Source organism: Epargyreus clarus, unplaced genomic scaffold (genome assembly GCF_041222505.1).
Source record: "Epargyreus clarus isolate Ecla_fem2 unplaced genomic scaffold, WU_Ecla_fem_2.2 ptg000023l, whole genome shotgun sequence".
Lineage (NCBI taxonomy): Eukaryota > Metazoa > Arthropoda > Insecta > Lepidoptera > Hesperiidae > Epargyreus > Epargyreus clarus.
This window is the reverse complement of record NW_027332230.1, coordinates 4,116,152-4,132,097: the sequence shown is the minus strand read 5'-3', so window position 1 is coordinate 4,132,097 and position 15,946 is coordinate 4,116,152. Positions and strand designations below refer to the sequence as shown.

The window sequence follows — 15,946 nt, the reverse complement described above, 5'->3', positions numbered from 1 at the left end:
TCAGTTAATCTTAAGATTTACCGTACTTTGGGCTTTTACAATAACATATTTATTACTTTGACTAACTTTTACATGCTATTATATATAGCAGCCAGATAAAGTTATTATTTTATCACATTGTCTGGACAAATTTGTTATTATACGTAATAACCAGTAATTATGTATAATAGCTATTTGATCACTTTGACTGTAACAGATGTACTAATCACTTCTCGTTGATTATTTTTGGAAGGTGGTAGAACCCCTTGTAGTTTGACTCCGGCGGCCCACCGCCACACCTATTTCGGTTTAATACTTAGTAGCACTTTTAAGCACTACTGTGTTCTGGTGGGAAGGTTGTGGTAGGGCAGACTTTTCCGACGCGTTCAAAGTTAGTCCTTAGGGTAGCGAAGCATCGGTGGCCGACCTGAGATAGGAATCTAATCTTATCTGAGGTTGATTACAAATGTCTATGGGCGATTTACCTTTATCCATAATTATAATAAATGACTACCATGGGTGCAGAGTAGCATTTTAGAGAAACGATTATTATTAGGTATGTTTATAACGAAATGTAATGTGAATCAAATGAGAAAGTCATCAGGTATTTAGTCTTATTACGTAATTAATTTTAACCAAAAAAGTAAAACATAACATTTTCAAACTGCGGATTCTTTCAGTGACTGCATGTCAAAAATATCAAATGTTGGTTTGAACAGCTGTAGTAAAATATTAAATTAAAAAACTTAAAATATTGATTTTAAGATGCAAAACAGTGGCCTTATTTTGTTTGTTTGTGCTGGCTTATTACTTGTAAGTCTATCCTACAAAAATATCCATGAGCCTTGGTGACTTATAATCAGGTGGATTGCATTCTATCTTTTGCATTTGGATTCATGTTTGTTATGTATTGACAGAGTGGTGGGGCTATCCTCGGCGGTTCTACCACATGGAGTCTGATACGGATATCCTATTATTTTTGGGTGACTGACTTGGGCGTGGAATTAGCCTCTAGCATCCTGTACATTTGCGGCGCGTTGCTCTGTCTACCGACGTGCTGGCTTGCCACGCTCGTCCCCTACCAGCCTCGTTCATTATCATTGTCGGCGACGGTATGCTTGTGTGGTAGACTTTAACCCTTAGTAGAATTCTTATTAAAATTAGTAAAAATAACTTTTACAAAGTGACCCGATTGCGAGTAATAAATAATTTTTGTTTCACTTAATAGGCATAAACACCGTCGTTCTATGTTACTCTTTCAGACCTTACTAAAATTATATATATGAATAATGCACATACGTTTCGTTACAAATGTGGTAGGAATTAAAGCTAGTAAGATGGAAGTGTTGTGTAGATGTGCTTGAGTTATATTTTTATCAATATTTGTCTCTGGGCAACACTACCTTCATATATGTAAGTATTTTACCAGCAAAAAATATTAGATGCAGTCCAAGTTCACATTATTTACAAGTCACAAGTTTTATTTATCTTTCTACCAGTTGTTGATCCTGGCGAGCTCGGCGATGGTGTTGCTGGCAGCCGGCATGTCGTCGGCCACGGCGCTGTCGCACGCGCTGCGGGACCGCGCGGCGCTCAACGACAGCATGCTGCGTTCCATGGGCTCCATCGACCCCGCCGTGCAGAGCGCCTATGCGGCCATGCAGATCGAGGTAACACTCTCGATATAACGACTCTTTTTACATAGACCTTACCTATAATCGACCAAGATGATCTTGCGTATGACGAAAGGCCCTTTTTTGTTCAATTTTACTTTATTCATTTTCAGACGATATTATTTATACTCGTATTTACAAGAAGTTCAATGGTTAATCAATACGACTGTTACCATATTATAATAATATTACCTACGTGAATTCTATACGCTCTCGTTATTTATAAATGACACTTATCAGCGCGAATAAGAACTCATTCAAGTACCTGATTGATTCAGTTGCGCTGTTGCGGGGTAGAGTCGTATTCTGACTGGTATCGACATCGCTCCACACTACCTCCGTCTTGCTGCGGCCGCATCACCAATGTAAAGGTATGGAATTCATTGATTTCTATATTTTTCTAGAATTTCCTTTGAAATCACCAGAAATAAATAACTACTTACTTATTATATGACAAGGCTAGCCATCGTCGACTGGGCTACTCGATTGTGGAAAGGCAAAGAACTTAGAGGATCTCTTTTTGTCGATAATTGCCAAAGATAAATATTTTAGAAGTATTGGTAGATCGCAGAGTCTCAAGATTAGGAGGATTGGGGCAACGCGCTTAGAGGACTCCGGTTGCGTTCCCTGGAGATCCCGGAGTCCTCAACGCAGCGCCGAGGATGGCCACCGGGGGGTATAAGTGCGGTAAGAATCCCACATAACCCCGTGTCGCTCCCACGGCATAGGGTACCTTTTGAAGATTTCCCCCTCGTAAACAAAAAAAAAGATCGCAGAGTCTACTTACTTGTAAAGAGTCTTTTAGTAGATCTCAGCTAAAATAAAGTTAGCTGGCCCTGTTATATGACAATGGTTTTGCTGTAATTACTTATTAATTTGATGATGGTATAAATTTATTCTAGGGAGAGAGTTGTGAGTCTTCATTTTTCGCGTTCGGCTGTCTCCGACGTGTCGCCCTTGAGCTGCGTGCCTATATCAACTCGCTTACCATCCTTGCCTCTGTGATTGTTATTATTTTGGTAATAGATTTATTTGATTGATTATAAACTAAAGTGCTGTAGTTTAGTATTCATTATTTTTTATTCTGATACATTTCTTCTCTAAGTTCATAAATCAATATTAATTCATAAAATATCGTCTAATAGAATAATGCATTGTTGATGATGGTGCACAACCTTAGGAGAATCATAATTAGCATAGGAGTGCGTTGACGGTTTCATCTTGGTAGGAATTGTAGGAAGATGGTGGCTACTTACAGATGTTTAAAACTAGCTTATTTATGATTTGTATTATTCTATCAGTTGACACGACACATTTCGCCGGAATTACTTATATAATTTACCATTAAGTAAAGATATTTCCTAACTTGATTGATGACCTTACAGCGGATAGTGATTTTCTAACTACTACTCGTGTCCGAGTAGGGTGTCTCTGTACTGTGTAACAACTGTGTGTGTGCAAGGCAGGCGGTGACGCTGTTCGCGGGCGCTTACACGCTGGTGTCGAGCGCGGCGGAGCGCGGCGAGCGCGGCAAGCCGCCGGCGCTGCGCATCGCGTGCGTGGCGCCGCCGCTCGCGCACCTCGCGCACTACCCGCCGCCGCACGCCGCCCCGCACTACAACCCGACACCTACCCCGTTTTAAATGTTTAACCTCTAATAATACATCAACTTTATTGTCGTAGAGATACACAAGTACCTACCACCAGAATATATTTTGATGTTAACTACATTAATTTTCCGATCCGACCACCGATCCGCGTTCATGTTTGTAAATGATGTGTATTTTTTATCATTGTAGATTGTAAAGTTGTCTATGCTGTGATTTGTTGCTTCAACCTCTCAAATATTCTATTTTATGAATGCAGCAGATACGAAATCTTATCAATCTAAATACAACTCATTTTTTCAGTAAGGACGGATAAGGCATTGTATGGAACGGAAGGTGGTTCATAAATTATATTTTTCTTAGAAGTAATTGGATAAATTTAAAATGAGAACAAATTGTATACGAGTAAATCATTTGTTATTCATTTATTTATTGTCTTATGATTATTTACAAACTATTTTCCAATATTAAATTAAAATTCTTGAACATTTGGTATTGCACGTCTTTTATCAATTGTTACTCTGGCTGTTAAGTTTAAATAAAAGTTTAAAAATCAATATACATATATTTCATTTATAATACAGTGAGCTTTTCCCAATGGAAACAACTTAATATTCACACTTGGTGCTTCAAAAAATCTAGGATGAAGGATAAAAATAAATCACTTCGAAATCAAACAAATGTTTAGGGCATCTTTTTAATTGTAATTTTCCGAACACAATACAACATGCAAGCATCAGTATGCTTTACGAAATTAGGAAACAATCATATCTCTCTCTCTATATTTGGTACCTATTTTTGGTTACTTTCAAATTATCCATGAAAACGATTCCTATATAAAGACAAACAAAAACTATAATATATTATGAAAAAATTCGTACAACGAAGGCACGATCGCGCGGGCGGTCCTCCAGTCCGGCTCCGCATAAACTATGTATCTACAGAAGTTGCTAGCGGCGGAACCGCGCAGCCGCCGCCCGCGCGCGCGCCCCGCGCCCCCGCGCCCGCGCTCCCAACGCTGCAGCGACACTATACATCATATTCACAACAATAGCTAAATAGTACCGTTATACTCTAGGATAATAATTATAAGCGATCGTACTCCTTAATTTAATTTAGAATTCGAAGATTACAGTTGTGGCGGTGGGAACGCGTCGGGGCGGCGGGAGCGGGCGCGTCGGCCCGGCGCGAGACCTTTCACTCGCTTCCACACGCATCTCGTCGCACTCGTCACACGCACAACCTCGCGTCGGGCCGAGGCGCCGGTGGACCGACCTCGGGTCGCGTTTTCCGATTTCGGCGAGAGCGAACGGGATCGACCGCGTCGTCGACGTCGAGGTCGGCGCACGGCAGGGGCGCCCGGCGCGGGAGCCGCTCGCTCGCCGCGCGCTCGGGCCGGGGACGGCGGTCGATCGCGTCGAGAAGGCATCGCGAGACTCGCAGCGCGCTACGTTCCTAACTACACGATAACTATAATATTGCTATAACGAGGATAAAATACCACGATCGAGCGTCCCCTCCCTCCCGCGGGGCGGCGGCGGCTCCGGCGCCGGGCGGGCGGGCGCGCCGCTCGCTAAGTTAAGGCCGCGGGGGCGGGCGCCCGCCTCAATTGGTTAAGATTAGGTCTATCTAGAATAAATAGGTGGTCGGGCGGTGCTCAGGGCGGCTCTAGCGCCGCGCGCCGCGGTGCTTGCGGTGCGGGCGCGGCGCGCGGCCCAGCCACAGCGCCGCCAGCGCCAGCGCCGCCGCCACGTCGCGCCGCGCTCTGCACACACACTGCCGCTTAGCGCACCCGCCCGCGGGCCGTCGCCGCGTGCCACGCGCGTATTCACTGCGCGGTAACGTTCCTTCGTCCGTCGCCGAACACTATTACGGGCGCAGTGAGAGCGACGGCCCCGTACCGACTGCACCAGACTTCTAGTCTGGCATGATCTCGTAGTGAATACGCGGGTGTACGGGAGACTATATCTATCTTAGCGTTCACCGTACCTTTGAACTCTTGGACGCCGACACGATGTCCGTGGAGCGCTTTCTAATCTCCAGGGCATGATGGTGTTTTTTTTATTTAATTGACAATTAGACAAAAATACTCAATGAAAACATACATAAAAAACACATATTCTATTCCATGCTTACTGAAGATTAGAAATGAGGTAGGTAGGTACATAGATACCGACATATTTACAAAACTAAAGTATAATAGGTACTCTAAGAGCCGATTTCACCAACACTTAATTTATACTAGAGTATACGGTATACGGTAGCTATCCCGGTTACTCTGTCAATTTATTTAAAGGTTAACTTCAATTTCGTTTCACCACGTTAGTCTAAGGATCTCTTATTCTCACATAGTTACTCTGTGACGTTGAACGAATGAATTGAACAAATACGTAATGCATCCAAGTAAAATAATCAGTTTAACGTATACTTGCACAATAACGCTGCATATTCTTACATTTGATCGGATAATACGTTATCTTGACAGTTTAGTTGACAGTGATCCCGAGCTTTTTGGTTGAGTTTTGTCGTATTTCGATTTTTTAATTTGGCGTAAACATATCTTTATTATTGTTTGATATAATTATATAAAGTACTATTAAACAAAACCGATTTTCTGTCTTTGGATGACCGGCCATTATTAAGGTTTTAATCAATGATATAAGTAATAAGTACAAGTTGTACAACATACAATACAATGACAGAAAAATGACACTACTAATCTAAGAATAGCCGCTTATTCGGCCGAAATCGGCGGTATACGACTTTACTTCAGTATAGAGATTTTGTCACTAGGATAAATGTTGGTGAAACGTAAAATAGGCTCACTCGCGAGTAACTAACGACTTATTCTGGGAATAAGATTTATGCGACGTTGGTGAAATCGGCCCTAAAAGTTTCAGTTTCATTTATTGCATACCTACTAACTTTTACTACACAAACTAGAACCTACAGATATATATATCACATTTTGGTATATATTATATAGTGGATTTCTATCCTACTTTAAACCTAATGAGGCAGAATAACAAAGTAAAATGGGGTTCAATGAAAATATTGTCTCTCTTGGTAGAATACTTTCCAGTAACATGCTTATTGAAAAATTTTAATGCAAATGCATCAGGAACAATAATAACTCCATGCCTGATGAGATGGATGAAAAACAATAAGACATGCAACAAAAATGAAATCTGAAATGAAATGGGTCTTCGATTTAATATCTTAGTCTGTAGTTTTAATATTCATTTACATTTAAATTTATACATATTTTATATAGAATTTATATTAGAAAACCATAGACTAATTACGTTTTCAAGTTTAATTGGTAAAAAACGAGCTTCCGATGGTAGTTAGTCATCAATAAAATAATAAATGGTAGTCATGATCAAATATGACTGCTTGTTTGTTTGATTGCGTGTTTTAATATTATATCGAAGACAAGCACACAAAACGTGTTAATTAGCGTATGTATGAATGAATAAGAAGAGTGGGGATGGTTACCGATGCACACAACACGCGAGATTGCTCACCAAAGTAGCACACTGCCCGCCCTGCAACAAGCAACGCCGGTCACTTCACACGCACGCTCCAAGCGGAGCACGAAGCTCGGGTTAGTTCGCACATGACACTGCTGTTAAGCTCCAAATTCGAGAACAGGTGAATTGTAAAAATAGAACCCCTCTTAATCTGTACTATCTAAATGGAAGTACTTATACTTTCATAATAGTATAAAAAACTGCGGAAAGATCCTTTTAATATTTGTGTCTGCGTAATAATCTCTCAATTGCTTATGATACAACACGTTACTTTTTAGTATGTAATTAATTCTATCATAAGTATCTGGACGTAGTTGAAAGTTATTTCTTGGGTTTTAGAAATTAAGTTTTATTCTTCCATATAAGTTAGCGATACCATTAGCGATTGATAGCCTCGTAGGTATTTGGTCGTATAGACAACATTTTGTTATATATAAGAGTAATACATTATTATATTATTTACTATATTAGAAATAAATGGGATATTAATTATTACTGAGTGAGGAATAAATGGGGTCAGGCGAGCATAAATGTAAGGAACTGCAAACAGAAGCGGGTTAATCGTGATAGATTTTAATATTACAACCGGACTGAATAAATTGTAAACCTTGCGTATACTGGACTTCGAGTCGAATCGAAATAAATCGCCTTTTATATACGAGTATTTAGTACAATATTGCGTCCTTTAGCGACGAGTTGCGGCACTCCGAATTGACTCACTCCCGCGCATTGCTCAACAAGCTAATTTCTTTTCTGATTCGATTCAACTCGAAAACTAACGATTTAAATAGTTCTCCAAAACATTTCTTCACCCGTTATGTTATCATGCTAGAACGACGTACTTCGATGAGGAGTTGCGGTAAATGAACGGTTCGCTTCCATTCGTTCGATTATCCTCCTGTATTACGAATAGGGGTCCGTTTGCGCATGGAATATATGTTTGTCGTTAAAGTTGGTAGGTCGGTGGGAGGTGTCGAGGATGGTGTGTGTGTGCGGCGTGTGCGCGCGTGTACCTGGCAGCCGGGGCAGTGCGGCGGCGCGCAGCCCGCCAGCTGCAGGCGGTGCGGCCGCGCGCCCCCCGCGCCCCCCGCACCCCCCGCACCGCCCGCCGCGCCCGCACCGCCCGCCGCGCCCTCCGCGCAGCACCCGCCGCCCTCCTCGCACTCCGGCTCCCAACAGTCCACCTCGCCCATCTGCCGACATATATATCAAGAATACACAAAGGGTACACCGCATACATTATTGATACATTGAAAAGGAGGCCGATTTTAGAGGCGTCACTGATGAGCATTAAGGTGACCGCCTCATAGGGAAGTCAGCCGACATCGGCACTTCCACCGAGACGCAAGGACTGCTCCACTTCTAGTTCACCTACCGCAGACAATCCTTGAGTTTGTGAATCAAATAAGAGCAGGTAAGGCAAAAAGAAAGATAAAGCCTAAAAGGTGGGGCGTGGTTGTCTCCGGAGTCGAACCGAAAAGGGTCCTACCAATAAAACCGTGAAAAGTAAAACGCGGGCACTGACCAAGCACTCGCAGATCTGGCACTGGTAGAGCCAGCGCTCGCCGCTGCGGAAGGTGACGTGGTGCATCTCCTGGTGGCGGCAGCGGAAGCGCGCGTCGCAGTGCGCGCAGCACGCCGCCGCCGGCCACGCCGCCGCCTCCGTGCTCGACACCTACAAATCAAATCATTTTTTTTATTCAAAATCGGTTCTTTACATGGATACATAGCTGCGTTAGTGTGCCCTTACTGTTGCTACGGTTGCAGTTGTGTTCAACCGCATTGACTCTCTGACTACTGCCGCGTGCAACACCTTCAGAGTGGACTAGAAGTTTGGCGCGGATTATAAATGATATGTACTTGTACAATCAGAATAAAAGTACATTAACTGAGCATTTACAATGAGCATTTAGCTACGAATTACACGCCTCATTATGTGCTAATTGCCACTTCTTGTATCGAATTACAGGTAATAAAATTAATTATTGTTTTGTAACTTGAAAGTTATACTATAGCTATTAAAATAAAGTATTTTGTAGTGTTCTTTAAATTATATTATACAGTAGTGCTTGACACTGCTGTAATCAGGCAGAAGTGAGATTAGAATATCGAAAGAAGCAATAATGCAGGGTCGACCCACGTTCGGGCTGCACTACCTTCAAATATTACAGTTGTTTAATCTCCCCGCAACATCAAAACGTCGGAAGATTATCTATAACGCCCTCCTCCAAACCCCTATAATGAAGGGAATTAAATAAGGCCTCGAGGTGACACACGCGATGTTTCCATGTGTTTCTAAAAATAGAAGAGATGAAGAAGCTCCAGCTCTACACCCGCGGGATTACGAAAGAATGTGAGAGTGCACCTGTAATCCCGAAATAAGGTGTCCAGAAGAACACCGTGGGGTTTTAGCCGGTGAGACTGCGACATATATACAAGCTCCGAACTGAGACTGTCGGAGCACGGCCGCTCCCTCTCCCTCCCTTTGCCAAAGTATTAATGACGGATTCGTCCAAGTACAAATATTAATAGTATAAATAGTATACCGTGTCGGTGTCGGTGACGTTGTCGCGCGTGTCGCAGGGGCAGCGCGCGCGCTCGCAGCGCACGACGCCGGCCGCGCACGCGCACGCGCGGCAGCCCGCGCCCTCCGCCCAGCGCGCGCCGTCCGCCATCACCGCGCCTTGCCAGGAACAACCTGAAATAAAATCCCGGTTAAGTGTGACACAGGCCATGACCGACATTTTATATATATATATATATATATATATATATATATATATATATATATATATATATATATATATATGACGAGGAGGTGTAGTCATACAATTTACTAAGGCGACGCGATTCATTTCTATATTCAGAGCGGACTAGCAGTTTTTACGCGGACTATACAACATTTTTAAATTACAAAAATACAGATAAGTCAAAAATCATTAAAATGCAGTTGTCCACTCTGGTTCTAGCAGCCTCATAGTATAATATAAGAGTACCAGAGAGTAGCAGACGAGCATGCAGTCCACCTGGTGGTAAGTGACTTCAGCTGCCCATGGACATATGTAAGATAGGATTAGATATTCCTACCTGAGGTCGGCCACATATGCGCCGCTACCCCTGAGGAAGCCAGAAACACAGCAGTCCTTGACTTTAAAAGGCAGAAATAAATGTGGCGGTGACGCCTCCGGAGTCGAACCACAATAACCACCCTCAACTTCAAATGATATTTTCGTATACAATTTATATTAACTAATGGTTAATAACTATGTAATACTATAATTTAGTTACTTAAATGATACTTACTTAATTCACAGGGTTGTGTTTCACATTCACATCGGAAGCCTCCATCTGTATTGACGCAGCGCGCGCTCGGATGACATGTGTGGAAGCCCTCCGCGCACTCATCTAAATCTGTAATATTCATATTTTGCACTTTATGTTTTTTATTGTAAATTGTAATAAGTCAATCAATTAAAAGTCTTCATCAAGCCAAACCAAAGTTAATTTAACCTTTGTTACATTTGTATTATAGTTTGATCCTTATATTATTTATTGTTAATTTTTTATGTGTTTTAGCTGACTTGTTATAATTTCCGACGACCTTTATTACTGAATTAAAAATTAACTACAATATAGTACGTATCATCAGCCCTATATTATTTTTCCAATATAATTATTGCAGCATGTAGCAAGTCCAGTTGCGTTAAGAGGTGGCATAGTGAAGGTACGGACCCTCGCAGTGGTCGTGCAGCGGGTCGCGGCGGTACCCGTCGCGGCACACGCAGTAGTAGGAGCCGGGCGTGTTGACGCAGGCGGCGCGCGGCACGCACGGGCGCGGCGCGGGCGCGGCGGCGGGCAGCGCGGGGGCGGGCAGCGCGGGGTGCGCGGCGGCGGGGAGCGCGGGGGGCGCGGGAGCGGGGGGCGCGCACTCGTCCACGTCGCGCTCGCAGCGCGCGCCGCCGAAGCCGCGCGCGCACGCGCACCGCTCCGGCGCCGCGCACACGCCGCCGTTCAGGCACCCGCCCGTGCAGATCGCTGCAACACACAGCAATTTTATAAGCCCCCAGAAGTTTTATTAAACCAGATGTTATCATAGTATAACAGTTAAGTAAAGTTAAGATTCTCACAAAATTAAAGGTATTTGTCAAAAAATTACGTACAACATAACTATCAATCTTTTTGAGACTGCAGGGCATGCTATATGATAAGGCGTACCTATGTACGTCCGTTAAACATTACCCTTCACAGTCGGGTAAAAGCTAAAGTAAATCAAGACTTGCCAATACAAATACATATAATTAATAACTGGATCAATTAACTTAGATCCTAAGTATAAATAGTGGGTAAGTAGTAAAGCGTTGCTCACGCGTGCAGGTGTAGCCGTCGCCCGCGTAGCCGCGCCGGCAGCGGCAGGTGTAGGAGCCGGGCGTGTTGGCGCACTCCGCCATCGCGTGGCAGCCGTGCGACGCGCTCGCACATTCATCCACCTGAACAAAATATACATCTAGTTTATTAAAATAAATTTAACGATTTACAATAAACAGACTACCTTATTAGAGATGAAAAACGTAGCAGGCCGCGGGAGGCACTTTTTGTGGGGCGGCAAAATTTAAATCCGTTGGATGAAATAACCGATCGTGGGAAAAATGGTCGGTTGTACATCGACAACTTCATCATCAACCCATTATTGTCCCACTGCTGAGAACGGGTCTCCCCTCAGAATGAGAAGGATAAGTCCATAGTCCACTCCGCTGGCCAAGTGCGTATTGGTAGACTTCACATACCTTTGAGATTTTCTTATAAATCTCTCAGGTATGCAGGTTTCCTCACGATGTTTTCCTTTACCATTTTAGTAAGTGACAATTAGTTTCTGATACGCACAGAATTACGAAAAATCAGAGGTTTCGAAAAAGCCTCGGATTTGAGCCTCGGAACCCTCGATCAAGATCCGAGATCGAGCAGTCCGAGGTTAACTTGCTCTATATAAAATGTTCCAATCTGCAGAGATTTATCGTATCTTCCATTTACGAAACACATTATCGTACATGGGATACTAATTTTGACAGTTACAAGGATGTAGCAGTGGTAAATTTCTTGCTGTCTTACCTCAACACAGTTAAATTTATCTCGTCTCGTGTACCCAGGCAGGCACTGGCACACGTAGCTGCCGACCACGTTCATACATTTAGTGTTGGAATGACAGTGGTGTCCGTACAAACCGCCTGCTTGTTGGCATTCATCTACATCTGTGTAAACATTTTTTAATTACATTAATACTCTCTTTACAACGTGACAAAAAGCGTATATACTTATTTTAATTTGAGGATAGAAAGATATAGCCGATAAATTTTAACTCCCACGTATTTATGTGGAATGACGTTGGAATGACTACTAAATATCTGATAGACTTATTATACTTTATTGCTTGTAGATTTTTTACACATTTAAGACTCATCATATAGGAGATGTAGCTACTGATGGATAGCTAAATAGACGGTACCTTCGCAAGTAATGCCATCGCCCTGAAAGCCCTGGTTGCATTTGCATGTGTACTTGGTGTTGAGGTTCATACACGTAGCGTTCTCGTCGCACGAGTGGCCCATGCTGCAGTAGTCCACGCCTGAAATTATTGTTAACGAGGCATTAGATCTCAATTGTTAAATATAAAAATCCAATATACGCGTCAATTATTTTTTCTCGAAAAAAGCTAACCCGATTTTTAAAGTTTTTTTTTGTACTTATTGTGACATTTCAATGACTCTTAAGATTGTTCTTTTTATTTTCAGTTTAGAGTTTCTCAGATAAAAAAAGAGATCTCAGATAAAATAAGAACTTAGTGATCGAAGGCGGTACCACCGCCACACCGATTTCTACCTAATAACAGCAGTGTTAGGCGCTGCTGTGTTCCGGTTTGAAGGGAGACAGACTTTTCCGAGGCGTTCCAGCTTAGTCCTCAGGAGTAGCGGCGCATCTGTGGCCGACCTCAGGTAGGAATATCTAATCCTATCTGGGGTTGATTACAGATGTCCATGGGCGGCAGTAGCCACTTACCATCAGGTGGACTATATGCTCGTCTGCTACTCCTGTATTATAAAAAAGGTCAGTACGTACCCGGGCAGAACTTGCAGCACTCGCCGGGCACGGTGAACTGGTCGGGCGAGTCGCACGGCAGCGGCGGGCACGCGGTGTCGGGGTCGACGCGCGAGCACTGCATGTTGCCGTCGTGGCACACGCACTCCGCGCACTCCTTCGGCGCGAACCGCTCGCCGTGCTCGTACAGCGTGCCCTTCAACAGGCATTGTCCTGCGCACGAATTATTACAGCTTTAGTCGATCTCATGTATTGCGTAGATTAGTACTTAAAATGTGGTAGATGTTTATGTATATGTAGTTTGAAAGATTTTTTGGGAGGAGCTTCGACTTAACTACTTGATTATGGATTTGGTAGGGGAGACGATCAAAGACGAGCTCTTGAGCAATTATCCTAGCAATGTCCAATGTTATGCGTCAATCTTTTGAATGAAGCAGGTTTATGTTTTTGAAATCCTAGCAACTTTCCATATATCTAATAGAGTTCAAATTGTGTATTCTGCTTGTGCAAGTTTTAAATATCAACAAAAAATATTTAAGTGCATACTGTGATCATTAAATATCCTGCGTGCTTATGTAATACTTTTAATATAATAATTAAAATGTTCCCTCTTTCGACGTAACAAGCCTAGAGATCAATGCAGGGTCAAAAATGTACAGACATGTCATATTACAAGCGTTTTCATACGTTACTTACTTAAGCATGTAGGACAGCATTCTCCTGGATGTAGAACTGGATTTTTACACTCTGCTCGATCGCACTCGACTGGCCTGCACGTAATTTCTCCGTGCTGGAAAATATGTGGAAAAATAATCTACCTATACAAAAAATTGTTTAGTTGATTAGGGATCTAATGTACTAAGTTGAAAGTGAAAAGATGAAATTGTAAGAGAGCATGTGTATTCCAGATTTTTTCGACGCTGCTTTTTTATGATGCATATATAGTTACCACGCAGGAGCAGCGATTGCAGTCTCTCTGCCAGGTGGCGCCATCTGCGTGCACTGTGCCGTTGGAGTAGCACGACTTCTGGCAGTCACACTGCTCCAGCCGCGCCAGTCGCGTTTCTGCACCTACTAGCTGCAAGTGGAAATGTTAAAATTTGAAGAGTAATAAATATCACGAAGTATCATAATATGTTGTGTTTTTTTTGTATAATTTACCTTAAGCGATAAGTCATGTATATGTGATGTAAGCTCCTGGACCGTAGCTTGTAATAGTGCGAACTGTCCGCAAGTGGGACATTCCGAGTCCAATCCTGGACATTGCACGAGATATCCGTGAGGTCCGCTCACTAGTCTAACATCTTGTAGTGTACCCTGTAAAGCCCCAGTATACACATCAATATACAAAAGTAAAAGTAAGTAAATAAGTTAGTAATGTAGTAAAAAGCGAGTTATCGATAGTTACCTTAAATAAGGAATGTTTACTGTTTCTCTGTCCGACCCAGAGCGCGAGTTGCGGCTGGGAGAAGTTGCGGTCGGGCGGCGGGATGAGGCGGCGGTAGAGCGGGTGGCAGTCGACGAGCAGCGTGGCCTGCGCGCCCGACACGGCGAGCGCGAGGCGGTGCCACGCGCCGTCCGCCAGCCGGAACGGGAACGTCTCCACGCGCGCCGCCGCCGCGCCCGCCGCCACGTAGTGCAGCCGCACCTCGTCCCGCCGGCCGCTCGACTGCACCTCCAGGTACCTGCGCACCGCGCACATTGCACTACTATAGCGAGTCGCCGCCGCGCTCTCGGAAGCTTCCTCTTAGCGAACTGTTCCGAGGTACACATAAACAAAGCAAACAACACATATAACCACGGCAGACGGGACGGGACCGGCCGCGAGCGGGCCTCGGCTCGCTCTACATCTCAATATCGCTCGGTCTTGGTGGGGGACCATGTACCTCGGAACGAATCGCGTTCGGTGTCGACGATGTCGGTTGGTGTCTGATGAAAAGCCATTAGAAACGCGCGTGATTTGTACTCGATCTCGCTTTATTTAATTTCTTGAGGGAGATACGTCGCCGACCCGCGAGCTACTCGTCGGACGATCCGGCGCGATCGGAGCGACGAGCGCGACCGGCCCTAGTTCGTCGGTCACAGTACGAAATGCAAATAGGATCCCCATGTCGCTTGGAATGCAAGTGCGGACGATCCCGGCGGTGTCCCCCTGGGTGCGGATCCGAGCCCGCAGCCGACCGCGGCACGGCAAACATCAACATCCGGGTGAACATGGAGAGACGGATCGTGAGGGGCGGTTAGACATATACAGAACACAACACGTCAAGACACAGAACACAAGACGGACGGCGGAGGAGACGCGGGGGCGCATGCAAGTCGGCCCGCCGCGCACACATACGGCCATGCAGAGGTCACAGTGAGCGCAATGAGGTCAACGGATGGATCGAGGAGGACATTCCGAGGCACAGGACATTCCAAGATACATGATTCTCCCCTATGCGCGCGCACGCACGACGCCCGCTCGGGCGGCGTGTGTGCGCGCGCAGCGATGTTGAGATATAGAACTCACCGTGAGAAGCCGCCGCGCCGCCCGCGCCGCGCAGCGCCCGCTGCCCCGGCGACGCTCGCCCGGGGGTTTTACGTCCATCCTCTACCCGGCACGAAATATTGTTATTATTAGTTAATGCCAAATGTAATTAAGGAGCATAATCCATTTTATATTATTATTATTATTTATATCGAAAACTATTTTATTCTAAACGTTAGGAATTATATATTTTGAAATTTAAATTGGAAGAAGATGATCAGTAATAAAACGTTTGCCGCGCATGCGCCTTTGGCGAATAATTTTATTCCCCAACGTCAAAAGAGAGCAAATTAATTACTAAGCTACAATATGAAGCTACGATAAGAAATTGAAAGCTACAACAAAAGCATTTTATAAGTGGCATCCTAACACCAAAACAAATAATCCAATAAATCTAAAAATATATTTTTTCAACATTCATCAATACATAAAATATAAGAACTACTTTTACATAAGATAAGTAAAATATATCCAATTTAATAAATAGATAACTATAAAGCGAACGGTTTGGAAAGTTTTCATAACATATTAGCG

The 15,946-nt window shown here is 43.8% G+C and overlaps 2 protein-coding genes across 3 annotated transcripts in view; one reads left to right on the top strand and one right to left on the bottom strand.

Annotated features, from left to right (window-relative positions):
* Nucleotides 1-633: 633 nt before the first annotated feature.
* LOC140751508 (uncharacterized) lies at nt 634-3,816 on the top strand. Its single transcript, XM_073085399.1, has 6 exons — nt 634-792; nt 897-1,091; nt 1,479-1,649; nt 1,931-2,023; nt 2,555-2,671; nt 3,119-3,816. Exons 1-6 carry the CDS (start codon nt 745-747, stop codon nt 3,293-3,295), a joined length of 801 nt encoding a protein of 266 aa, XP_072941500.1. The 5' UTR covers nt 634-744; the 3' UTR covers nt 3,296-3,816.
* Nucleotides 3,817-3,965: 149 nt separating this feature from the next.
* LOC140751506 (protein kinase C-binding protein NELL1) overlaps nt 3,966-15,946 on the bottom strand; it is a 52,112-nt gene continuing 40,131 nt past the window's right edge. Inside the window, exons 4-18 of one of the 2 annotated variants that reach the window (XM_073085396.1) lie at nt 14,291-14,567; nt 14,044-14,199; nt 13,832-13,960; nt 13,579-13,672; nt 12,904-13,095; nt 12,293-12,412; nt 11,899-12,038; nt 11,159-11,279; nt 10,525-10,827; nt 10,096-10,203; nt 9,339-9,490; nt 8,318-8,467; nt 7,806-7,985; nt 6,758-6,807; nt 3,966-5,024 (exon numbers count right to left, since the gene is read on the bottom strand). In XM_073085396.1, the coding sequence (XP_072941497.1) occupies nt 4,928-5,024; nt 6,758-6,807; nt 7,806-7,985; nt 8,318-8,467; nt 9,339-9,490; nt 10,096-10,203; nt 10,525-10,827; nt 11,159-11,279; nt 11,899-12,038; nt 12,293-12,412; nt 12,904-13,095; nt 13,579-13,672; nt 13,832-13,960; nt 14,044-14,199; nt 14,291-14,567 (2,269 nt within the window). In that variant the 3' untranslated portion in view covers nt 3,966-4,927. The remainder of the gene's footprint in view (nt 5,025-6,757; nt 6,808-7,805; nt 7,986-8,317; nt 8,468-9,338; nt 9,491-10,095; nt 10,204-10,524; nt 10,828-11,158; nt 11,280-11,898; nt 12,039-12,292; nt 12,413-12,903; nt 13,096-13,578; nt 13,673-13,831; nt 13,961-14,043; nt 14,200-14,290; nt 14,568-15,946) is intronic. The other variant, XM_073085397.1, reaches the window with a different exon arrangement.

Bases quoted from the DNA above. Each gene is read 5' to 3' on its own strand.
- LOC140751508 (XM_073085399.1), top strand. From the start codon at position 745: ATGCAAAACAGTGGCCTTATTTTGTTTGTTTGTGCTGGCTTATTACTT. The intron at 1,092-1,478 runs GTATGCTTGTGT...TCTTTCTACCAG, and splicing joins CATTATCATTGTCGGCGACG to TTGTTGATCCTGGCGAGCTC. The intron at 2,024-2,554 runs GTATGGAATTCA...AATTTATTCTAG, and splicing joins GCCGCATCACCAATGTAAAG to GGAGAGAGTTGTGAGTCTTC.